At 47.6% G+C, this 27,606-nt stretch overlaps 1 protein-coding gene across 8 annotated transcripts in view; it reads right to left on the bottom strand.

Annotated features, from left to right (window-relative positions):
- Nucleotides 1-382: 382 nt before the first annotated feature.
- Nucleotides 383-27,606, bottom strand: part of LOC106568819 (nuclear receptor coactivator 2) — a 66,368-nt gene continuing 39,144 nt past the window's right edge. For 3 of the 8 annotated variants that reach the window (XM_014139504.2, XM_045694070.1, XM_045694069.1), the window contains 18 exons: nt 27,582-27,606; nt 24,099-24,276; nt 23,549-23,746; nt 22,629-22,730; nt 22,234-22,374; nt 21,925-22,072; nt 19,761-21,048; nt 17,931-18,147; nt 17,410-17,613; nt 17,018-17,200; nt 16,702-16,816; nt 12,011-12,179; nt 10,663-10,932; nt 10,041-10,118; nt 9,031-9,532; nt 8,022-8,205; nt 7,436-7,643; nt 383-754 (listed from right to left, as the gene is read on the bottom strand). The exon at nt 27,582-27,606 is cut by the window's right edge and continues 79 nt beyond it. In XM_014139504.2, the coding sequence (XP_013994979.2) occupies nt 743-754; nt 7,436-7,643; nt 8,022-8,205; nt 9,031-9,532; nt 10,041-10,118; nt 10,663-10,932; nt 12,011-12,179; nt 16,702-16,816; nt 17,018-17,200; nt 17,410-17,613; nt 17,931-18,147; nt 19,761-21,048; nt 21,925-22,072; nt 22,234-22,374; nt 22,629-22,730; nt 23,549-23,746; nt 24,099-24,276; nt 27,582-27,606 (4,222 nt within the window). In that variant the 3' untranslated portion in view covers nt 383-742. The remainder of the gene's footprint in view (nt 755-7,435; nt 7,644-8,021; nt 8,206-9,030; nt 9,533-10,040; nt 10,119-10,662; nt 10,933-12,010; nt 12,180-16,701; nt 16,817-17,017; nt 17,201-17,409; nt 17,614-17,930; nt 18,148-19,760; nt 21,049-21,924; nt 22,073-22,233; nt 22,375-22,628; nt 22,731-23,548; nt 23,747-24,098; nt 24,277-27,581) is intronic. The other 5 variants (XM_045694074.1, XM_045694071.1, XM_045694075.1 and 2 more) reach the window with 5 other exon arrangements.

Here is a 27,606-nt window from a genome sequence, read left to right as displayed (position 1 = left end):
GGCCTCCACAATCACCCGACCTCAACCCAATTGAAATGGTTTGGGATGCGTTGGACCACAGAGTGAAGGAAAAGCTGCCAACAAGTGCCCAGCAGATGTGGGAACTCCTTCAAGACTGTTGGAAAAGCATTCCAGGTGAAGCTGGTTGAGAGAATGCGAAGAGTGTGCAAAGCTGTCATCAAGGCAAAGGGTGGATACTTTGAAGAATCTCGAATATACAATATATTTTGATTTGTTTAACACTTTTTTGGTTACTCCATGATTCCATATGTGTCATTTCATAGTTTAGATGTCTTCACTATTATTCTACAATGTAGAAAATAGTAAAAATAAACAAAAACCCTGGAATGAGTAGGTGTGTCCAAACTTTTAACTGGTACTGTATTTCATTTCAAACTTCACATTTCTCTAGTATAGGCTACTTATCGTAATGAACGATATCAGCAAAATGCCTGCGATAAGTGGTCGGTGTTGATAATTTCAGTTTATCGTCCTAGCTACATGTGTGTTTGTCCGTTTTGTGTGTTTGTGTTTGTCCATTTTGTGTGTGTGTGTGTGGAGGACCTAAGTCACACTAAGGTGAATGCAGTTGGTTGGTTCAAGATGTTGTGTTCTTCAGTAGGTGAGTCTTTGTCCAATCAAAGTCCCAGGTAGAACTGCAGGAGCTCCTTGATTGGTTGGATGCCAGTGTTTTCATTGGGTGTTGGCCGTTTATACTGTGTTGTCCTACAATCGACCGGGGTTAGCAATAGTTCTGAAAAAGAACATGGTTATATCATTTTAAAAAGGCAGAATTCAGTGAAATAAGACAGACAACATTCTAAAAGAGACACAGGGGATTTGAAAGACGTATGCCCTCGATGACCCATCGGTGCGGTCTGTTTTGATGTGTAAACGTTTTTAAATCCTTAATGTTGGTCAGACAACATACGATGAAACGTTACTCGCTCGGGTTGCTTCACATGTCAATCCCAACTGTTCTAGAATGAGGCTATCGCCTCGTCTCAAGCCATTATCATTCACCTGTGGAAGTTGGAACACATGGACTTTTGTTTAATGTTCCACTACACCACCACACTAAGGCTGCCTCCCAAACGGCAACCTATTCCCTCAATAGTGCTCTACTTTATACCAGGGTCCATAAGGCTCTGGTCAAAAGTAGTGTAAAATGTGGGACGTTACAGTACCGTTTGGGAAAGCAGTCTACTACTATGCATCAGAGTCCACTGCATACATAGCAAACAAACCAGTACTAGCTTGCACGCAACTGAGGGCAGATCCTCTGGTAAAGAGCTTATTTCTGAAGTACTTCTAAATCGCTAAAGAGAAACTACAGTACACACAGGGGTAGGTGAAACTGGCACTGGACACACACACTCGTTACACAGCCCCACTCGTAACACAGCGCCCCCCCACACACACACGACACACTAATTACACAGCCCCACACACACACTCATTACACAGCCCCACACACACTCATTACACAGCCCCCCCCACACACACACACACACATTACACAGCCCCACACACACACACACAGCCCCACACACACACATTACACAGCCCCACACACACACACACATTACACAGCCCCACACACACACATACATTACACAGCCCCATATTAAACAGCCCCACACACACACACACACTACACAGCCCCACACACACACACACACACACACTACACAGCCCCACACACACTACACAGCCCCCACACACACACACATTACACAGCCCCACACACACACACACACACACATTACACAGCCCCACACACACACACATTACACAGCCCCACACACACACACACACATTACACAGCCCCACACACACACTACACAGCCCCACACACACACACACATTACACACACACACTACACAGCCCCACACACACACACACACTAATTACACAGCCCCACACACACACACTACACACACACACACATTACACAGCCCCACACACACACACTAATTACACAGCCCCACACACACACACTAATTACACAGCCCCACACACACACACACACACACACACACACTCATTACACAGCCCCACACACACACACATTACACAGCCCCACACACACACACACACACACTACACAGCCCCACACACACACACACTACACACTACACAGCCCCACACTACACAGCCCCACACACACACACACACACACACTACACAGCCCACACACACACACACACTACACAGCCCCACACACACACACAGTCCCACACACACACACACAGCCCCACACACACACACACACACACTACACAGCCCACACACACACACACTACACAGCCCCACACACACACACACTACACAGCCCCACACACACACACACTACACAGCCCCACACACACACACACTACACAGCCCCACACACACACACACTACACAGCCCCACACACACACACTACACAGCCCCACACACACACACACTACACAGCCCCACACACACACACACACAGCCCCACACACACACACTACACAGCCCCACACACACACACACATTACACAGCCCCACACATTACACAGCCCCCCACACACACACACACACACACATTACACAGCCCCACACATTACACAGCCCCCACACACATTACACAGCCCCACACACACACATTACACAGCCCCACACACACACACACACATTACACAGCCCCACACACACACACACACACATTACACAGCCCCCCACACACACACACTACACAGCCCCCAACACACACATTACACAGCCCCACACACACACACACACACATTACACAGCCCCACACACACACACACACATTACACAGCCCCACACACACACACACACTACACAGCCCCCACACACACACACATTACACAGCCCCCACACACACACACTACACAGCCCCACACACACACTACACAGCCCCCCACACACACACTACACAGCCCCACACACACACACACACTACACAGCCCCCACACACACACTACACAGCCCCCACACACACACACTACACAGCCCCCACACACACACACACTACACAGCCCCCACACACACACACAGCCCCCCACACACACACACACTACACAGCCCCCACACACACACACACATTACACAGCCCCCCACACACACACATTACACAGCCCCACACACACACACATTACACAGCCCCACACACACACACATTACACAGCCCCACACACACACACACACTACACAGCCCCCACACACACACATTACACAGCCCCCACACACACACTACACAGCCCCCCACACACACACACACACACACACATTACACAGCCCCCCACACACACACACATTACACAGCCCCACACACACACATTACACAGCCCCCCACACACACACACACTACACAGCCCCCACACACACACACACACTTACACAGCCCCCACACACACACACACATTACACAGCCCCCCACACACACACACACACACACATTACACAGCCCCCACACACACACACACACTACACAGCCCCACACACACACACACACACTACACAGCCCCCACACACACACACACACTACACAGCCCCACACACACACACACATTACACAGCCCCACACATTACACAGCCCCACACACTACACAGCCCCCACACACACTACACAGCCCCCCACACACACACACACACAGCCCCACACACTACACAGCCCCCCCACACACACTACACAGCCCCCCACACACACACACACTACACAGCCCCACACACACACTACACAGCCCCACACACACACACACACTACACAGCCCCACACACTACACAGCCCCCCACACACACACACACACACACAGCCACACACACACACACACACACACACATTACACAGCCCCACACACACTACACAGCCCACACACACACACACATTACACAGCCCCACACACACACACACATTACACAGCCCCACACACACACACACACACCACACACACACACACATTACACAGCCCCACACACACACACACACTACACAGCCCCACACACACACACACACATTACACAGCCCCACACACACACACATTACACAGCCCCACACACACACACACACACACTACACAGCCCCACACACACACACACACTACACAGCCCCACACACACACACACACACACACACACACACACACACACTACACAGCCCCACACACATTACACAGCCCACACACACATTACACAGCCCCACACACACACTACACAGCCCCACACACACACACACACACACACACATTACACAGCCCCCACACACACACACACATTACACAGCCCCCACACACACACACATTACACAGCCCCACACACACACACACACACACACAGCCCCCACACACACACACACACATTACACAGCCCCCACACACACACACATTACACAGCCCCCACACACACACTACACAGCCCCCACACACACATTACACAGCCCCACACACACATTACACAGCCCCACACACGCATTACACAGCCCCACACACACATTACACAGCCCACACACACACACTACACAGCCCCACACACACACACTACACAGCCCCACACACACACACTACACAGCCCCACACACACACACACACACTACACAGCCCCACACACACACACACACACTACACAGCCCCACACACACACACACAACACAGCCCCACACACACACACACTACACAGCCCCACACACACACACACACATTACACAGCCCCACACACACACACACACACACAGCCCCACACACACATTACACAGCCCCACACACACATTACACAGCCCCACACACACACACACACACACCCCACACACACATTACACAGCCCCACACACACATTACACAGCCCACACACACACACTACACAGCCCCACACACACACACACATTACACAGCCCCACACACACACACATTACACACACACACACATTACACAGCCCCACATACATTACACAGCCCCACACACACAATACCCCACACACACACTACACAGCCCCACACACGCATTACACAGCTCCACACACGCATTACACAGCCCCACACACACACACACACTACACAGCCCCCACACACTACACAGCCCCCACACACACACACACTACACAGCCCCACACACACACAGCCCCACACACACTACACAGCCCCACACACATTACACAGCCCACACACACATTACACAGCCCCACACACACACACATTACACAGCCCCCACACACACACACACACATTACACAGCCCCACACACACACACATTACACAGCCCCACACACACACACATTACACAGCCCCACACACACACACACACACATTACACAGCCCCACACACACACACACACACACATTACACAGCCCCCCACACACACACACATTACACAGCCCCACACACACACACATTACACAGCCCCACACACACACACACACACACACACACACACACACATTACACAGCCCCCCACACACACACACACACATTACACAGCCCCCACACACACACACACACACATACACAGCCCCACACACACACACACACACACACATTACACAGCCCCCACACGCACACACACACACACATTACACAGCGCCCCACACACACACACATTACACAGCCCCCACACACACACACATTACACAGCCCCCACACACACACACACACACACACATTACACAGCCCCACACACACACATTACACAGCCCCACACACACACATTACACAGCCCCCACACACGCATTACACAGCCCCACACACGCATTACACAGCCCCACACACGCATTACACAGCCCCACACACGCATTACACAGCCCCACACACACACTACACAGCCCCACACACACACACTACACAGCCCCACACACACACACTACACAGCCCCACACACACACACTACACAGCCCCACACACACACTACACAGCCCCACACTTACACAGCCCCACACACATATTACACAGCCCCACACACACACATTACACAGCCCCACACACACACACACTACACAGCCCCACACACACACACACACTACACAGCCCCACACACACACACACACTACACAGCCCCACACACACACACACACACTACACAGCCCCACACACACACACACACACAGCCCCACACACACACACACACACACACTACACAGCCCCACACACACACTACACAGCCCCACACACACACACACACACTACACAGCCCCACACACACACACATTACACAGCCCCACACACACACACACATTACACAGCCCCACACACACACACACACATTACACAGCCCCACACACACACTACACAGCTCCACACACGCATTACACAGCCCCACACACGCATTACACAGCCCCACACACGCATTACACAGCCCCACACACACATACATTACACAGCCCCACACACCCACACACACACACACAGCCCTACACACACATTACACAGCCCCACACACACACACACACAGCCCCACACACACACACACAGCCCCACACACACACACACAGCCCCACACACACACACACCCCACACACACACACACACAGCCCCACACACACACACTACACAGCCCCACACACACACACACACACCAGCCCCACACACACACACACGCCCCACACACACACACACACACACAGCCCCACACACACACACACACACACACACACAGCCCCACACACACACACACCACACAGCCCCACACACACACACACACAACACAGCCCCACACACACACACACAACACAGCCCCACACACACACACACACACACACAGCCCCACACACACACACACACACAGCCCCACACCACACACAACACAGCCCCACACACACACACACAACACAGCCCCACACACACACACACACACAACACAGCCCCACACACACAGCCCCCCACACACACACACACAACACAGCCCCACACACACACACACACACACAGCCCCCACACACACACACACACACACACACACACACACACCACACACACACAACACAGCCCCACACACACACACACAACAAGCCCCACACACACACACAACACAGCCCCACACACACACACACACAACACAGCCCCACACACACACACAACACAACACAGCCCCACACACACACACACACAGCCCCACACACACACACAACACAGCCCCACACACACACACAACACAGCCCCACACACACACACAAACACAGCCCCACACACACACTACACAGCCCCACACACACACTACACAGCCCCACACACACACTACACAGCCCCACACACACACACACACTCATTACACAGCCCCACACACACACACACACTCATTACACAGCCCCACACACTCATTACACAGCGCCACACACTCATTACACAGCCCCACACACTCATTACACAGCCCCACACACACACACACACACTCATTACACAGCCCCACACACACACACACTCATTACACAGCCCCACACACACCCTTTCTCTCCCCTCACCTGCTCAGGGCCCATGGAGGAAAGGCTTTCTGTAGACACAGAGGTCATGGTCATCTGGCCTGCTGACATTTGGTTCATGTTGCTCATGCTGCCGTTGGCGTTGGAGGCCATGGGGACACCGCTCATGTTGGGGTTGGCGTTGCTGCCGTTGTACATTCCACTGTTAGGCTGTTGGGGCACGTACTGCTGAGACTGTTGCGTGAACATGCTGTAACGGAACATGGAAACAAAAAAGTACATATTCAGTCACTGATTTTACCACAGGTTGATGAAAGAATTTGTATAATGAGAGCATACTGGATACATTCTACAGACAGTATAAATTAATGCAAAGTCAAAACATATGATCATATACTTAAGAACCATGACAACTAAATAGACGCTAAATGCATAGGTTAGTAGTAGGTTTGCAAAAGGTCCAGGTTTTCCAGAAATCCTGGATGAAGAATTACAGATTTCCTGCATATTCCCTCCTGATTCAGGGAATCCCCCAACCAGAATTTCTGGAAACCCTTTCTGAAGTTCTATGAATTTTGCAACCTTATCAGTAATCAGATATCTAGTCAGAGCTGCCAGTCAGTCTCACCCGTTTGCTGACATGTTGCCCTGAGGCCAGCCATTCATCTCAGAGGATGGCTGGTAGGTGGAATTGGCCTGGGTCTGCTGTTGCATCATGGGGCTCTGGGCATGGCTCATACGGGGGGACATGACAGGGCTCTGGGGGGTGGTGGCACCGATGAAGCCTGCGTCCTGCTGCTGCTGGTTGACACCTGACAGGACCAACAAGGAGATATGTTATCAATACTGAGGGGTGGAGTACAGCAGGAAACACCCAAACACATTCATTTACATTGTCAAGACAAGATAGCTTGAGGTGCAGTCTGTTTGTGCCATCATTCCAAGTCTTTGTCACTCGTTGTCATGCCATGGTTGACTTGACAATGACAGCAATGAAGTTGGTAAGAGAGCACAAACATACCTGGGACCAGGCTAAAGATAAGCTGTGGGTTGTAGTTGCCTGCTGCAGGTATGTTCATGCAGGAAGAAACAGAAATACAGGAAGAGCCAGTAAAGTAAAATATATGCAGTTGGGTCCAAAACGTTGCACAAGCAGAAAATCAATAGTCACATGAATGGGTAAGAGGAGGGGGATGGAACTTGGTCAAAATACTACAGGTCAGCCACAACCATTAGCCTACGTGAACAACACCAACACAAAGCAATCTAAAATGTGATAATGCTATTAGTAATTCTTATCCATGTATCATATGAAATGGATTGTTTTGACTAGCATGACAAGAGAATGATTAGTTAATACTATGGATTGTGAGTCCTTGGATTTCTTCAGGTAGATTGAATTTGGAGATTACATGAGGCATACTACTTTATTGATGTTCAGCTAAACCATGACAAAATGGAGAACGTATGAGAAACAAAACACCTCCACACAGTCACGCAGCCACCAAATAAAACCAGTGTATGATTATCAGTTCAAATTCAACCTAAGCTGTGATAGGAAGCCAGTAGCACAATGCTCCATGGTGTCTGAGACAGAAGTACACACAGCGAGGTGACCGGGCAGTATTAGAGAATACCTGAGCTGGGAAACTGGAAGGCACTGTGCTGCTGCATTTGTGGACTCACTGCGGCTCCAAACTGTCCGCCTACGTTTCCCATCATCCCTTGCTGATTAGCCAGACTCATCTGGGAGGAGCCATGCGGGATCGGGGAGGAGTGGAGAGGGGAGAGGAGCTGCTGAGCCCCCGGGAGACCAGGGGACAGCGGGGAGAAGGGGCTGGTGGAGGGCGGTGGGGATGTGAGCCCAGTACCGTAGCTGGCCGGGTAGGGGAACTGCTGGGGGTTTGCCTGGGGGATCCGAGGGTTGGTGCCCATGGAGGCAGGCATGGAGCCGGGGGGCATGCCGGGAGACTGCGAGGGCCCAACTGCCCCAGCCACTGCAGCCATATTGGGGGGGATGTTGAGGCCCTGGGCCCGCATCAGCATGGCTCTCTGGTGGACATGCTGCTGGCGCTGCCGCAGGTGGTTACTCAGGTACTCCCTCTGTCTCTGGGCCAACATCTGAGCATTAAGGGTTCCCTGGAAGGACAGACGGTCAAATACACATTTTGATTTTAGACATTTAGTGTGCGTCCCAAATGGCACCCTTTCCCCTATATAGTGCACTATGGGCCCTGGCCAAAAGAAGTAGACTATATATAGGGCCAATTTTTGTCACAGCGGATGGTCAGGGGGCCGTAACATAATTATAATAATTTGTACAGTGTAAATTGACCACAACTAAGCCCAAAAATAGATTGTTTTGGAAAATAACAATTTCATACCTTGATTACATTGAGACACGATCACATCTTGTTTTATTCGTGGGAATACTTGGGAACAGATTTCCTAAATTAAAACAAATTTGTAGCTGAATTCGTAGAGGGCCAAAACTGCCTGTTGCCGACCCCGATATAGGGAATAGGGTACCGTCAAAAGTAGTACACTATATAGGGAATAGGCTCTCATTTCAGATGCAAGCTTTGAGTCACACACACACATGGAGCTGTTGTGTTACAATAATGATCTGCTACAGTATTTGACTAACCTGGTTGGGTACACTGGGTCTGAGAGGTAAGTTCATGTTGGACACGCCCATCTGATTCATCATTGGCTGACGATTCTGCTGAGGAAATAAGAAAATGACTTGAAACATTTTAACAACTTAAATATGTTCATTACATAGACCTTCACATTCTGTAAGGCCCATTACATTGAGTCATCGTTGTGATTTCTTTAATACATTTCTCAAACTCTCCAACAGGTGGCAGTAGCTGCCTCAGAGAGGAGACTATAAGCTCTTATTTTCAGATGTCCAGTTCTGTTTGCAATGTTCTTAAATGTCAAGTTCCTTTATGATTTTGACAAGGGAGGGGCAGGGTTGTGCAATTATCGTATTTATCCCAAACTCAACACTATTTCAAGCTTTAGCCTATAAATGGTCCTTTTCAGATCAGGATGTTCGTATATGCCTTATGATTTACAATGAGGGCTCTAGGTGTGGTGTGTCTGATTTTGAAAGGGGAAAGATAGTATATTGGGCCACAGTATATATTATTTAGAACATCATTTCAAGCTTTTAAAATGTTTCTTTGCGATTGAAGACATGAATTAGAACAGGGCCAATATAAATTACAGTGAGGGCTCCAGGGGGTGGTGTGTCGCCCTACCAGCTGTGCCTGTAGTCGGTGCTGCAGCTGCAGCCTCAGGTTGTTGGGCTGGGCGGGCACCGGGCCTCCTGGTCGGGCAGGGAGTCGCAGCATGGGGTAGCCCATCCGCTGGCCCATCAGACCGGGCATACCGTGGAAGGCAGGGTCTTGATGGCCCATGTAGTTGCCCTGTGCCATGCTGCCAGCCTGGGGGTAGTGCTGGCTGTACATGGGTGGCTTCATCATGGGCGACTCCTGACTAGGATACTGCTCCTGCTCCACTTGCTGGCCCTACAAAGATTGATCAAACAAGGTAAGAAATTGAGTCACATAGCAGGGCATTTGTAAATGATACAATAGGTCACTGTTGTTTGTTTTGGCTTGTCTTCTTTCCGTTAATAAGTAATGGCTTGCTAACAAAACTAGCCAGCTAAATTCATTTAAGATTTTGTAGTTTACACCAACTTGCATAATATCGCAATCCATTTATAAAATGACAACGGAACCCACAGCAACATGCACATTCCCTATAGACCTTAGGGGAAACAAGTAACTATTTGTCGATGCGCCCTTGAGCAAGGCACCTAACCCTAATTGCTCCAAAGTCGCCATTGATAATGGCAGACCCTGGCTGTGACCCCACTCTCTGAAGGTGTCGCCGGGAGAGTTGGGATATGCAAAAAACACATTTCAAATTCACACATGTGCATGTGTGAAATAGGACAAATATAAGCACCCACCAAATTATTATTAGTAACTACTGTACAGAAGTCACTGAATTACAGTACAATACTGAACTACAGTACTGAACTACAGTAAGCCCTTTAAAGGGAAAATGTAGCTGAGCCCAGCTGCCTGCCTGCTATAGGCTTGTTGGCCAGGGTCATAGAGTTGGATAGAGGGCACACTTGTCCATCCCAAAACAGGCTATGGGCCAGCGGCATTAAAGGGGAAATGCGCAATTAAAACAATAACAAAGCATCTCACCGCCACCGTTTCTGTAAAAAGCTGAGGGACTGTGAGGAATGACCATCCATGATATCAAAATCATTGTTTCAACCATGTTTTAAGGGTATACAGTGTTTGTTTACATTAACCTTGTTTACAAACATTGGTTTAAAACAAGCTTATATTTCAGGTTTTAATGAGGAATGAAAGTAGAACTAAAATCATTAGGCATTTATAAATTACATTATTCAAGAATCAATGGGTACATATCATTCATTTAAAAAATGTATATGTGGCAACTGCAGATTGCCCCATTAATAAGGGATTTCACCATTATGAAGTGGCAATTGAAAAGATAGGAGATGAGCTCTCTAGTACATCTTTGTGGCCTGGGCAGATTACAGTGGCTAATAGAGATTACCTGACTGACCAGAGTGGGGATTCCCAGGGCGCGGTCAATCTCCTCCAGGCCGTCAAAGTCTTTCAGCACTGAGTAGAGCTGGCTGAGCAGGGCGTCCCCATCCAAGGGCCCCTCACCAGGCCGCGAGGGGGGACACAGCGCCTCCTCCTGGGGGTTACCATACACCTGTCTGTGAGGGAACACATTTCATTACATTTAGTTCATTCAGCAGATGCTCTGATCCAGACTAAGTTCAGTAGGAAAAAACAAGGACATTTCAGTTATCGCAAGTAGACCCTTTTTACGAAGTGTGGGTGTTAAGTGCAAGAACACGACATGCCACAACAAGGTCGGAGGTTAGAGATCAAGGTCAGACAGATGAGGGCCGTGTGGCCAGAGGAGGTCACTACGGTGAGAATCATCTGCTTCTCATCAGACAGACACCATCAGGTGCATACCATACAACTTTCAAACTCAACAGCCACTGACTGTGCAGTCAGTACACAAGCATACAGTAACATGTTCTGACTTGTCTGGGATGTTCTCATTATCTGGTGAGTGAAAAACCAGAGTAGGTTCAGAATGTGACAGTTCATAACATCCGAAATGGCACCTTATTACCTATACAGTGCACAATTTTCAAAAGAGTGTCAGACAGAAGTGTGAGGTGTGTTGTACTGTCACTGAGAGAAGAGGTCTGCACTAGGACTGAACGGCGGGAACCCGGTTGCAGAGATTTACCGCCCTTTTCCCAGGATAAATAACTGCGAGAAACCGGTAAATTATAATAAATTATTTATATGAACCGTATGACGTAAAATGGAATGTAACTGTTAAATTATATGTGATGTCTAAATCTAGCTTCTCCATGGCCTTCTTGCGTGATGAATCGTCAACGGGGACAGACAGCCCATCTCAGTATGGACTGCAGTTCACAATGCATGTAGCCCCATCATCTCATCATGGTAACTTTTTGTCTTGTGACAGGTAGGCCTACATTTGCTGCAGCATAGCCTATGATACAGTAATATAAAGACCGAATGGGCGTCTTTACACATCTCCACCTGGCTTTCGGGGTTACCTTATTTTTTTCTTGTAAAGACAGTTTATATATATTTTATTGCAGCTGCAGAGTTTTAAAACAGCCTATCACTTGAATAGCGTTGCTTTAAATCCGTGCACGCGTGAGCACACCGTCTCTGTCTCTCTCTCTCTGTCAATGCCAGTCGAATTGCATCCAAAATAGATCATCCTGATCGATAGGCCTATATATGGATGTTCTAGCCTATATCTTTCAGGTAATGTAGTATTAGCCTCATATTTAGCTAATGAATGATGGGTTAAAGATAAAAAGATTCTCCGTCTCTGGCGCAAATACGGATGCACCTGTGCTCTGCGGGCCTCTTTCCTTAAAATATCGCTCCTTAGCTGGAGTCCCATGCAGGAAAAGCTAGACTAGAATATCTTGCCGGACATTTTTACCAATAGACTATTCGAAGAGGGACGCAAGCCCTTGTTTGTTGAATGTTAAATACAGCAGCCAATAGAACTGTTGTTTGAAACTAGTTTGATAGAAGCGTGAGCGGTAGGATATAGCAGTTATTAATTCAGACCCATAACCATTCAGATGGTGGTAGACTATAGCAGTTATTAATTCAGACCCATAACCATTCAGATGGTGGTAGACTACAGCAGTTATTAATTCAGACCCATAACCATTCAGATGGTGGTAGACTATAACAGTTATTAATTCAGACCCATAACCATTCAGACCCATAACCATTCAGATGGTGGTAGACTATAGCAGTTATTATTTCACACCCATAACCATTCAGATGGTGGTAGACTATAGCAGTTATTATTCAGACCCATAACCATTCAGACCCATAACCATTCAGATGGTAGTAGACTATAGCAGTAATTAATTCAGACCCATAACCATTCAGACCCATAACCATTCAGATGGTGGTAGACTATAGCAGTTATTATTTCAGACCCATAACCATTCAGATGGTGGTAGACTACAGCAGTTATTAATTCAGACCCATAACCATTCAGATGGTGGTAGGCTACAGCAGTTATTAATTCAGACCCATAACCATTCAGATGGTGGTAGACTACAGCAGTTATTAATTCAGACCCATAACCATTCAGATGGTGGTAGACTACAGCAGTTATTAATTCAGACCCATAACCATTCAGATGGTTTTAGACTACAGCAGCTATTAATTCAGACCCATAACCATTCAGATGGTGGTAGACTATAGCAGTTATTAATTCAGACCCATAACCATTCAGATGGTGGTAGACTATAGCAGCTATTAATTCAGACCCATAACCATTCAGATGGTTTTAGACTATAGCAGCTATTAATTCAGACCCATAACCATTCAGATGGTGGTAGACTATAGCAGCTATTAATTCAGACCCATAACCATTCAGATGGTTTTAGACTATAGCAGCTATTAATTCAGACCCATAACCATTCAGATGGTGGTAGGCTACAGCAGTTATTAATTCAGACCCATAACCATTCAGATGGTGGTAGACTATAGCAGTTATTAATTCAGACCCATAACCATTCAGATGGTGGTAGGCTACAGCAGTTATTAATTCAGACCCATAACCATTCAGATGGTGGTAGACTATAGCAGTAATTAATTCAGACCCATAACCATTCAGATGGTGGTAGACTATAGCAGTTATTAATTCAGACCCATAACCATTCAGATGGTGGTAGACTATAGCAGTTATTAATTCAGACCCATAACCATTCAGATGGTGGTAGACTACAGCAGTTATTAATTCAGACCCATAACCATTCAGATGGTGGTAGACTATAGCAGTTATTAATTCAGACCCATAACCATTCAGATGGTGGTAGGCTATAGCAGTTATTAATTCAGACCCATAACCATTCAGATGGTGGTAGACTATAGCAGTTATTAATTCAGACCCATAACCATTCAGATGGTGGTAGACTACAGCAGTTATTAATTCAGACCCATAACCATTCAGATGGTGGTAGACTATAGCAGTTATTAATTCAGACCCATAACCATTCAGATGGTGGTAGACTATAACAGTTATTAATTCAGACCCATAACCATTCAGATGGTGGTAGACTATAGCAGTTATTAATTCAGACCCATAACCATTGAAATGGTGGTAGGCTATAGCAGTTATTAATTCAGACGCATAACCATTCAGATGGTGGTAGGCTATAGCAGTTATTAATTCAGACCATAACTATTCAGATGGTGGTAGGCTATAGCAGTTATTAATTCAGACCCATAACCATTCAGATGGTGGTAGACTATAGCAGTTATTAATTCAGACCCATAACCATTCAGATGGTGGTAGACTATAACAGTTATTAATTCAGACCCATAACCATTCAGACCCATAACCATTCAGATGGTGGTAGACTAGAGCAGTTATTAATTCAGACCCATAACCATTCAGATGGTGGTAGACTATAACAGTTATTAATTCAGACCCATAACCATTCAGACCCATAACCATTCAGATGGTGGTAGACTATAGCAGTTATTAATTCAGACCCATAACCATTCAGATGGTGGTAGACTATAGCAGTTATTAATTCAGACCCATAACCATTCAGATGGTGGTAGACTATAGCAGTTATTCATTCAGACCCATAACCATTCAGATGGTGGTAGACTATAGCAGTTATTAATTCAGACCCATAACCATTCAGATGGTGGTAGACTATAGCAGTTATTCATTCAGACCCATAACCATTCAGACCCATAACCATTCAGATGGTGGTAGACTACAGCAGTTATTAATTCAGACCCATAACCATTCAGATGGTGGTAGGCTATAGCAGTTATTAATTCAGACCCATAACCATTCAGATGGTGGTAGACTACAGCAGTTATTAATTCAGACCCATAACCATTCAGATGGTGGTAGACTATAGCAGTTATTAATTCAGACCCATAACCATTCAATCTTCGTGAAGAGAAGTGAAAGCCTTTTGCGTCAGGAGAATGATGAAGACGAGGACAACTAAACATTTCATTTAACTGTTGAACGCGAGGAAGGAATGAAGCAACAATAGAGAGAGAAAGAGGAGGTAGGCTAATAACATTTCGGGAGATATGAAAGGTATATATATGCGTCAGACAACTAATTATACAAATAGGCCCTATTATATTTCAATACTAAAATCTAATTCGCTAGCCTATAACTTTGTAAGCAGCATGTGCTGCACCAGAATCACATGTTCTCTTCTGCTTTATCATAATACAAAACAGTATAATACATTCAACAAGATTAGCCTACTGGAGCTAGTTTCATTTATTTACCCAAGAGAGCATATAGCTAGCTACGTCTGTGGATTTTTGTTTTTCTGTTGTGCGTAATGTGCAGTAACCTATATCTTACATATGTATTGGGTAATGGCACAATCATTTGGGCTTGGGCTCATTAAATGTCTTTAATGTAGGGCTCAAACGTTTATTTAATGTATGGCTCATCAGGCTCAGGTAGCATCAGGTTTGAATGTTAGATCAAATCCAGACCAAGGCCTATTTATATGCTTTATAATGCTTTTGAATGACACTTCCGGTTTTGGCGGGAAATACTGGGTTAGCCGAGAGAAAAGTGATATATTCTCGGGATGGAACATTTGTAAAATAACGGGAAATATTCAACCCTTGTCTGCACTGTGTGTAGCTAGTTACCTGTTCTGGTTGTCATAAAGTCCACGGTCTACAGACATCATGCGGTCAGGCCACGGGGCAGTCTGATTGGGCGGTGCCTGCTGCCCTGGGTAGGGAGGACCAGCCATCTCCATCTCTGATTGTTCAGACATTTTGAAAAGATTCAGAATAAGTTCAATTATAGCCTTCATAGGGCTCTAGATGGATACAGAGGCAAGGTGTGTGTGTGTGTGTGTGTGTGTGTGTGTGTGTGTGTGTGTGTGTGTGTGTGTGTGTGTTAGGTGAAACGGGGGCAAGGTGTGTGTGGAGAAACAGGGGCGGCAGCAGCAGCACTCACCATTTCCCGTCATCTGCATGGAGACCATCTGTCTGGGTCCAGGCTGCTGGTTGCTGGGCCTCATGGGGACTCCAGCAGAGACGTTGGGCACCATGCGACCATCAGGCCCCATTCTCTGCTGCAGAGCCTGGCCCATTGGCCCCTGAGGACCCCAACCCTGCTGCATGCCAGCCCGGGGCATGCCTAGGACAGGGAGACAGGAGAGGACAGACTGTAAGCTGAGCAAGGTTCACTTCTAAACACTGTAAATGGACCCTAATCAAAAGTAGTGCACTATATAGGGAATAGGGAGCCATTTGAGACTGATCCAATAATAACATGAAGTGGTATAGAAGAACACACAAAACATTTAGCTGGTAATACATAGCTTAATGACTTTTTAGACAACTCGCCTGCGTTGCCCATGTTAGCCTGGCTCTGCAGCATCCCGTGGTTTCCCATCATGACTTGCTGCTGCATGACAGAGTAGGGGCTGCTGTTCCTGGGAAGAGGGAAGGGCCGGGGAGAACCATTGGCAGACATGTTGGACTGATCCAGGGACATACTGCGGACAGGGGGCAGTCCTCCTGGCTGGCCCATCCTGGGACCATTGAAGTCTGGGAGCACAAGAGAGAAAAAGTTACACAATCATCTCACTAAACTATAAACCATTTTTTCCCATATCAAACGTAGGACAACGTAGGTAGAAGTCGCCCCTAACTAACTGCTGACACAGGGTCATACATTCTTTATGATATATTTAGGGAGGGTAAGCTGATCTCAGATCTGTGGTTAAGGGCTTCTGGGGTTACTTCCCAAACGGCACCCTATTGTCTATACAGTGAGTGCACTACTTGACCAGGGCCCATAGGGAATAAGGTGCCATTCGGGACGTAACCTGGGACAGATAAGAGCAGGGGTGTGGTTAACTCACGTCCTGGGCCCATGCCTGGGAAGGCCTTCTGCTGGGTGTTGGTGCCCGTGGGACTGCTGTTGTTCTCGGTCATCTGCAGGATGTCGTTGATAATGGACTGCTTGTCTACGTTGGCGGGCAGAGACACGGGTCTGGACTGCTGCTGGTGCTGGCCTGAGAAGAGCTGCTGCTGCTGGCTACACTGCAGATCATCCAAGATGTCTTCCAGCTCACTAGACTGCATGCATATCCATGCACACAGACAAAGACATACAAGTTATATGTACACATTAGAATAGCCTCCGGTAGCAGAGTAGGATAGTGGTATGAGGGAGACCGTGTCTGATCACTATGTACATAAATAATATATATAGATATTATGGAACATAATGGTATATATTTTCTAGAACAGGAAAACACTGTCTGAGCACTCCACACTAAAAGATGTTTACATTTTTCCCCAGATCCTTTTCTAATCAAGAAAGCCTGTGCATAGCTAGCCTAACCTACTTACTGTATGCATCACTGAGAATGAGCTCTATTTTTCAGTGAAGGGAGGGAGGCCTATAGATGGGAATGGAATCTTTCCTGCGCAGGCCCTTTCATACAGGCAGGCCGGTGAATAGAGGGGAGGATATAAATAGCAGACTGCACTAATGAGGTCATGTATGATGTAAGGCCGCTCCGCTCTGCAGAGGGAGTTGGCTGTTGGCTAACACAGACAGTGATGCCTCCTCGTAGGCCAGTGTTTCCCAACCCTGGTCCTCCAGTACCCCCAACAGTACACATTTTAGTTGTAGCCACGGACAAACACACCTCATTCAACTCACCGAGGGCTTGATGATTAGTTGACAAGTTGAATCAGGTGTGCTTGTTCAGGGCTATAATGAAAATGTGTACTGTTGGGGGTACTGGAGGACCAGGGATAGGAAACACTGCTATAGGGACCCCAGCTAACAGGTTGTCGCTATGCTAAAAGCTATTGTGTTGACAGGTTGCATTTGTAAAAATGACCCTTAAAAAAATCATATTGGTCTTATGCCCAGCCCAATATTCTCCTCTGAACTGAATGTCTAGTCCCTGTAGGCGTGTGGCCTGACGGCTTACATCTAATTAAAGGCTTGTAGCTCTTACTTCCTCTTCCCACGGTGCCTGCTAGCTCCCGCTCCAGCTATCTCGTAACCCCTGAACACACTGACGACAACCTGATCATCCTCTTCACACACACAAACACACACACTCTACAGGAAGCACAGAGAGCTGGCAGTATAAACAATGGCTGCTAAGCTGTCTGTAGTCACCTACGCCTTCCGGGTGATGTTTAGACCAGGACGAGCCAGAGGAGCAGGCCACCAATGCGTGCCAACCAGCCAGCTAGCAATAAACACTACTGGATTCTCCCTCCTCCCTCCACTACCCCTGGCAATATGTTGTATTTCAGAGTCCCCACTGTCTGCCAGAGTCAATTCAACACAGACGCCAGGCCAGCCTGTGTGCCTCACTCACTAGCCAGCTAGTTCTCAGGACCGGTCCTTGATTTCACAAGGAGATCAACTTGGCTTTGGCAATGGCTAAGAGATCTCTCAACAACAAATCCTCACAGCTATTAAATGCCTGGCAGGGCAACAGATTCCCTAGTTAGACTCTCACTAGGTACTACGTAATAAAGTACAAGAAATCCAGGACAATCCCCAGGAGGCTGCATTGTATGGCTTACTTCACAGACTATCAGTGGTTGTGTCTTAAATGGCACCCTTTTCCCTATATAGCGCACTACCTTTGACCAGGGCCAATAGAGGGACTAGGGCGTAGCCAGTGTATCAAGACCATACACATTGGTGCTGTACTGACCTGATCTGCCATGTTGTATCCCGGGTCATGCTTCTCCATCTTCACGTTGGCCAGCTTCATCTCTGTCCCTGGCTCCATCTTGATGCCTTTCTCCTGCATGGTATTGTCGTCTTTGTCCAGCAAGTAGCGCAGCAGTGCGTTGTCCTTCTTCTTGGGGCTGATGGGCTCCTGCTTGGTGGCCATCTCAGCCACGCTGGCGGCCATGCTGTCTGGTCCTCCTTGGTCCTGACCCAGGTCCTTCCCCGTGGCCTCGGCCGTCAACTTGGCCAGCTCCACCGGGGACGTGCTGTTCTGGAGGAGTCTGTGGAGGATCTTGTGTTTCTCCTTCAGCGAGGAGGAGTGGTTGTTGTGGCCCCCCGGCCCTGTCCCAGGGTCCTTACAGTTGGGGTCCCCTCCCCCGTGGGGCGAGCAGGGCTCCATGTGCTCCGACTTGTTGGTGAGCAGCTGCAGGAGCTTGGTGTGGCCCTTGCTGTTGAGGAGCCTGTTCTGGGCGTCAGTCAGCTCTCCTCCTGGCGCTCCTCCCCCGAAGGGCTCGGGGGTGCCGTCTTTCGACTCCCTTTGCTCCCGGTCCTCCCCGTCTGGCTGGGACTGCTCTCCGTACGCTCCAAACATCTCCATCTCTCTCTCAGACGTGCTGCTGCGGTTGGCCAGCTGCCTGGAGTTGTTCCTACTGCTGGCTCCACCACTACCAGGGGGACTGTGCATCTGCAGCAGGTTGCTTGGCTTTCTGTCAGGTGACCCTGAGGACTGTGCCTGGGAGACCCTGTGGCATTCGCTGAGGGCCTGAAGAGCGTTGAGGGAGCTGTTACCAGTGTAGCCACCGTGGCTGTTCCCCCCTCCTGTGCTGTTACACCCCCCTGGCGGAGAGTGAAGGCTGCCCGTTGGGGAGAAGGGTCCTGGGGGAACCCGGGGGCTACCTGCCACACTGGGGCTCTGGCGGTGGCGTGGAGACAACATGGTACCACCACCACCCTGACCCCCCTGAGAGGTCACACTGGGGCTTCCCTGCGACGGGCTGTTCATCCCCATCTTGAGGGCGTAGCTGCTGCCACCCTGAGGAGTGGGGGTGCGGTTCATAGTCCCATGGCATCCGTAACGCCCACCCTGCAGGCCCCCCATGGCGGCCATGTTGGTATTGCTGCTGACCATTGTGTCTTGGCCCTGGACCCCTAGCCCAGAGGACTGCCCAACCACACTGGGAGGGGTCAGCGAGGACATGGTGTTCATTGGCTGCTTCCCCATCCCCTGTCCAGACATGTCCGGGTTCATCCCACAGATCGTCTGCTCCCTGGAAAAGGGCCAAACACACAGACACAGCTTTAAGGCATATACAAATTATAGGCCGTCTCAAATGGCACCGTATTCCCTTTATTGTGCACTACTTTTGACCAGAGCCCTGTTCAAAAGTAGTGCACTGTAAAGGGAATAGGGTGCCATTTGGGACGCAGACATACTAAAGGAAGCTGATTTACGTCATTCCGGCTGAACTAGAGTAGCATAAAAAACAAAATGGCATTCATAAATGGAATGACAACCGTTGTCAACCTTCTCCCATTCAGACAGTACTTCTTCTATGATGGATACTGATGATAAAACATCATGTTGGAGATCACTAAAGTTCAGTCCTGTGAGACACTGTGTACTCAACAGAGCAAACTCAAACACCAGTCTGGTCTATAAACGACAGCTCTAATGCGGCACGCACCGAAAAAGCTTTAGCAGCTCCAGGCACAGTTAAAAACACAAAGGACTCACTGTGCACGTCACTGAAGCTACATTATGAGTTAGAGAATACACCAAGAAAAAGCTACGTTTGCAGTTGATCCACTCATTCTCAACAACAGTCCTGTTGTTTCCTGTTCTTGTCGAGCTCTGCCCCGGGGACCGCTAGTTAAAACGGGTGAAACACTGGAGTTTGCCTCCATAGGGCTCTCGTCAAAAGTAGCCCCTATACAGGGAATAGGGAGCCATTTGGGGCGCAGCCCCTGACTGTTTAAGAGGTGGGGCACATCATATTATCTATGGCAAGGGATGCACTGAGCCTCCATGGTGTGGCTGCACCTATAGAATTAGTCAGTAGAACGGGCCAGGATCCATGTCTACGACTGCTGTGGTCCAAACAGTGTCTCTGAATGGGAGAGGAGGGGGGTCGGTGGGGATGTACCTCTGGAGGATGTGGAGGGACATGTAGAGCTGTGGTTCATTGGTGGCAGGGGAGCGCACTAGCTTGCTCTTGGTCTGGGCTGACACGATGGTACCGTCGGAGAGGGAGAAGCGATACAGAGGGCTGAACGCATGGCCCTGTCTCAGGACTGGAGAGAGAAAGAGAGAAGATGAAACATGAAAGAGATTTACTGACACATGCTTTCAATTTTGAAGGACTCCTCCAGATCCAGTGAAACATTGCAACTCAGAATATCATTTATAGAACAAATAATACTCTTGTATATTCTAGGATTTCTATGCATTGTACCTTCTTGCTGATGCTTTTTCGCAAAGGACATCTCCCCGTCGTTCTGCAGGTGGAATCTCTGGATGCACCTTCTGACCAGGTCCTCCCAGCCTGGCTTCATGGAGGCTCTCAACAGACTGGTGTCCAGCGATGTGATCTTACCTACGATTACAATGCTAACAGTTAGTTTGCCTAGCTTCAGTCGATCAAACAGCTTTATAAAGCACTTTATACATCAGAAGTTGTCACAAAGTGCTTTCCAGTTACCCGGCCTAAACCCCAAAACAATGTACATTTCAAACATAGAACATTGAACGTGAATGATGAAGCTCTTTTGGAGAACCAACCCACGTCAGGGGCGATGAGAGTAATGCATATGAATAGTGTAGTCGTCCTGTACTGTAGCTGTACCATACCTTGGAGATCCTGCCTGGTGGTAAAGCTCTCATATGTCGGGAGCATGGGCCTCTCTTTGACCGGAACCCTTCGTGCCACACAGATCAGACAAGACTGGAAATCTAGACAAGGAGGAAAAAAAAAAAGAAATATTAAACGCTTTACATTGGAGCTCAAGTTCGACATGGCCTCGTCTTGGTTGGATGTGGTGGGTGAAACAACATGTGGAAGTTCAGTTCACACCCTGCCTCAAATTTCCTAGCTACCGTCCTCAGTCTCCATCAACAGGTTTTCATTAGCGACGCGTCTCCATTGAATTTGCAGCTCTGGTGTGGTTTCAATGTCAAGAGAAAAATGTGACTGAATATCTGGGAAGTGGCAGCAAAAGGATGGCGGAACTAAAATTAGAAATATATTTCCCTGGGAGCTCTGGGGGAATGGAGAAAGTGGCAGCCACTAATTAGACGTCCCAGGGTCCTCTCTGAGGATGTGTCTGACGGATGACAGGAATCTTAAAGGAGGACAGGACACTGGAGAGTTGGAGATGAACCGAGGAGAGGAGAAGACACCCGACCACACAAGGTCATATTTACTAGGAATGAACGTAAACAAACAGGCCAAATAGGGAAGGGACTACACAAATAGCCAATAAGGAACGCTTGTTTTTTGCACTAATGAATGTGACCCAGGTTTGTGATTTCTGTCCAAGTCTAAGCCCAGATGCTCTTTGGAAATACCTCCAATATTAGAAAACCTTACATTCCTAAAATAAAGAGTTTAAGAGTGAAGTTCTATTGACGTGCACAGGGAACATCTGACAGAAACTTTAATGTTCCATGTTGGAAGATTTTTTGAAATTAACTAAGAGAGAAGACCTCATTCCAAGAGTTCAGCATTAACCCCTTATTGGAAGACAGGGGTTTAACAAACATTCATGTACCTTCTCCCTCCTCTTTGATGGACTTTGGCTCGGACACGGCAAAACACTGCATGGTCTCGTATTTCTGCTGCACCTCCTGGTCCTTGGGTTCCTGCACGCCCCCCTCCTCGGGCCCGTGGGGGTTGACCAACATGCGGCAGTTAAACGTGTGGCTATTCCTGTTGGGGTTCTCACTGGCCCGCGGTGCCCTGCTGTTCACTGGGGGGGGGCACACACAGGGGGTCAAAGGTCAAAACGATCAACTTACTGTCATCATTGTCACTCAAAGCCCTTTTTTTATCCAGTCCTTGTTGAGTCCGGCCCAGTTCAGATTGACTCATTCACTGCTGACTGAAAATCAGTAACGGCCGCGTGAAAATCTCCTTAAAAGGGATAATTCACCCAAACTTGAATACTTGGGTGAGCAATCCCTTTAAAAGTTTTTAAAAACTACTGCTACCAATGTTCCCTTCCATTGACAACCTTCCTCTCGCTGGATGGTTGTGAAAGCACATTAAACAGGGATGGAGCGATAGAGGAGTGAGAGAAGGGGAGCTGTAGCGTAACTCACCCAGGGACTTGGGCAGCAGGTTCTTGATGAACTCCGCGTGGTCTCCTACGTGCAGGACGCTGTAGATGCTGGTGTTCATCAGCTCCTCCTGGTTATACAGCAGGTACTGGGTCACGTTCTCGGACACAAACACAATGTTCCCCTCCATGTTCACCACAAAGAAGAACCCATCCAGGGCCTGGGGAGAAAGACAACAGGAGTAGAGGCAGAGGGTTATTAGAAGAAAAATAAATACTTTGTTGATCCAGACAAGACGGAAATGTGTTTTTTTTTTGCTTTTACCCAACCCCTGCAATATACACACCTACATAACATTAGGTTGGAGAGGGAGTAAAGGAAGACGGTTATTACTGATAAAAACTTCAGACCGAGTACACAATATGGGACAAAAATCAGTGACCTTTGGTATTTTCAAGGTTGTTATCCATTTAGTCTCAAATGGTACTTTATTCCCTATATAGTGCACTTCTGTTGAGTCCTATGTGAGACCTGTAGGCCCTGGACAGTAGTGCACTAAATAGGGAATAGGGTGCAACCATGGTCTTGATCCAGGGCCTGGGTTCCAATTGGCCAAGAGGCAAAGTCAAGTGTTATTACAGAGTCATTACAATGAGGATAGAAAATGACAAAATGGCGAGCCATCACGGAAGCAAACAAACCATTTACAACAACAGCCAACCTCTCATTTCTACTATACAGCCATTACAAAGAAAAGAGCATAAGAAGTTAAGTGGCACAAAATTATAGTCAATTATGGCAGCACACGCTAACACACCAAGTCAGATTCAGAGTGCCGAGATCTAAACTTTAGCAGAAAATACTTGTACTTAAAATGAGGGAAAACATTGGGCTGGCTAAGAACATGTGACAAGAGGGTCTTTGTTCCAAACGGAACCCTATTCCCTTTACAGTGCACTACTTTAGAACAGCGCCCATCGGAACTCTGCTCAAAAGTAGTGCATGATATAGGGAATAGGGTGCCATTTGGGATGTAACCTGGGTGGGATCATTAAAACATGACAGTGCTCTGTAACAATAAGAGACGGTTGGAATATAACCATGCATTACTGCACAGCGAACCAACTCAACCGAGAGCACTGCGCCGCAACAATGAAATTAACTTTCGCAATTCTTCGTCTAGATACCCAGATTCCCTCATCATCCTCAGTGAGCTAAATAGCTTGGAGAAAAGGAAGTCTCATCACGACATGTTATGAGCCCCAGCCAGAGTGTGTGGATCTACACACGAGACAGCCAGGCCATTAACCTCATCCCGAACTCAAAACTGTACACACACAAGGCTGTAAAAATCACCTTCCTGCCTGGCTACTATTCACTGTCATATTAGTGTGGTTGGGTATACTGTACTACGCTATTAAACTATAATGAAAACCAGGGTAACAAACTATGCATGAAACTGAACACGATTAAAAAAGAGGAATACTCTTCCTCTATCAACTAGCTTCAGCCATGGCGCTACTGCAGATATTCCGTGTGTCATAAATAGACTGAGAAACTCTGTTAAAAGCTACGATTTCGGGTAAATCGCCTGTTCTCTTGGCAGCTGCAGAGAGGCTTCTCTGAGTTTGCTTCATGGCCCGTGGTTGGTTACCGTCAGGACTGATGAGTAACCCTCCCCTGGCTAGTGAAAGTGTGCATCCTCCTAAATGGCACCTTATTCCCTATTTAGTGCACTACTTTGACCAGAGCCCTATGGCCCCTGGTCAAATGTAATATCCTATAAAAGGGAATAAGATGCCATTTGGGACACAAGCATTGCCTTTCTGTTGGCTCAGCACTGTACTCTCCTCCACCACACGCCAGCTGACCGGCTGTGAATTGTCCCTGCTCCCAGCCTGCACCACTTCAAACAGCGCGGACAACCGGCCGCAGTGGTTATATTTAGAGTCTCCTGTGTCTGAATGCAGTGACATAGGGACCAGAGGGACTATAAATACCCACTGAGACGACAGATTACACAGATCTGGAGAATAACACTGGCAGCCACTCACTGATGCCCACTTTCTCACCACATAGATAGAGGGACCCCTCTGTCTGACGTCAAACAAGAACCAGGCTAGTGCATTGGTGAACAACTTGTCCTGACGAACACCCAGTTTGGGCTCGAAACTTTGGGAGCATTATACCAGTGTGCGGATTGACTTTTTGTTCTATTGTGCATTAATAAACTTGAAGGGGAGTTGGCTACAACCATAGGCAGGGGGAGTTATACAGTGCATTCAGTAAGTATTCAGACCCTTTCACTTTTTCAACATTTTGTTACATTACAGCCTTATTCTAAAATGGATTAAATAAAACATCTCTCATCAATCTAGACACAAAACCCCATAATGACAAGGCGAAAGTTACATTTTTTAGCAAATGTATATAAAAACAGAAATACTTTATTTACATAAGTATTCAGACCCTTTGCTATGAGACTCGAAATTGAGCTCAGATGCATCCTGTTTCCATTGATCATCCTTGAGATGTTTCTACAACTTCAATGGAGTCCACCTGTGGTAAATTCAATTGATTGGACAAGATTTGGAAAGGCACACACCTTTCTATATAAAGGTTCAACAGTTGACAGTGCATGTTGGAGCAAAAGGTACCCAAAAACACAGTGGCCTCCATCATTCTTAAATGGAAAAGGTTTTGAGCCGCCAGGACTCTTCCTAGAGCTGCCCGCCCGGCCAAACTGAGCAATCGGGGGAGAAGGGCCTTGGTCAGAGAGGTAACCAAGAACCCGATGGTCACTCTGACAGAGCTCCAGAGTTCCTCTGTGGAGATGGGAGAACCTTCCAGAAGGACAACCATCTATGCAGCACTCCACCAATAAGGCCTTTATGGTAGAGTTGCCAGACGGAAGCCACTCCTCAGTAAAAGGCACATGACAGTCAGCTTGGAGTTTGCTAAAAAGGCAAAGAACTCTCAGACCATGAGAAACAATATTATCTGGTCTGATGAAACCAAGATTAAACTCTTTGCCAGAATGCCAAGCATCACATCTGGAGGAAACCTGGCACCATCCCTACAGTGGTGGCAGCATGCTGTGGGGATGTTTTTTAGTGGCAGGGACTGGGAGACTTGTCAGGATCGAGGGAAAGATGAACAGAGCAAAGTAAAGAGAGATCCTTGGTGAAGTCCTGAGCCCTCTGGAGCAGGTTCTCGGACTGGGCGAAGGTTGACCTTCCAACAGGACAACGACCCTAAGCACAGCCAGGACAACACAGGAGTGGCTTCGGGACAAATCTCAATGTCCTTGAGTGGCTCAGCCAGAGCCCGGACTTTGCTTTGTCATTATGGGGTAGTGTGTGTAGATTAATGAGGGAACAAAATGTAATGTAATACATTTTTCAATAAGGCTGTAACGTAACAAAATGTGAATGAGTGAAGGGGTCTGAATACCTTCCGAATGCACTGTATACCCCTATATATTTTAAATGTGTTCAAAATCTAATCAGTGTTGATTTCACCCACCTCGAGCATCATTGGTCCAAGAGCA

The sequence above is a fragment of the Salmo salar genome, chromosome ssa14 (genome assembly GCF_905237065.1).
Source record: "Salmo salar chromosome ssa14, Ssal_v3.1, whole genome shotgun sequence".
Classification (NCBI taxonomy): Eukaryota; Metazoa; Chordata; class Actinopteri; order Salmoniformes; family Salmonidae; genus Salmo; species Salmo salar.
This window is presented reverse-complemented; position numbering and strand designations above follow the sequence as displayed.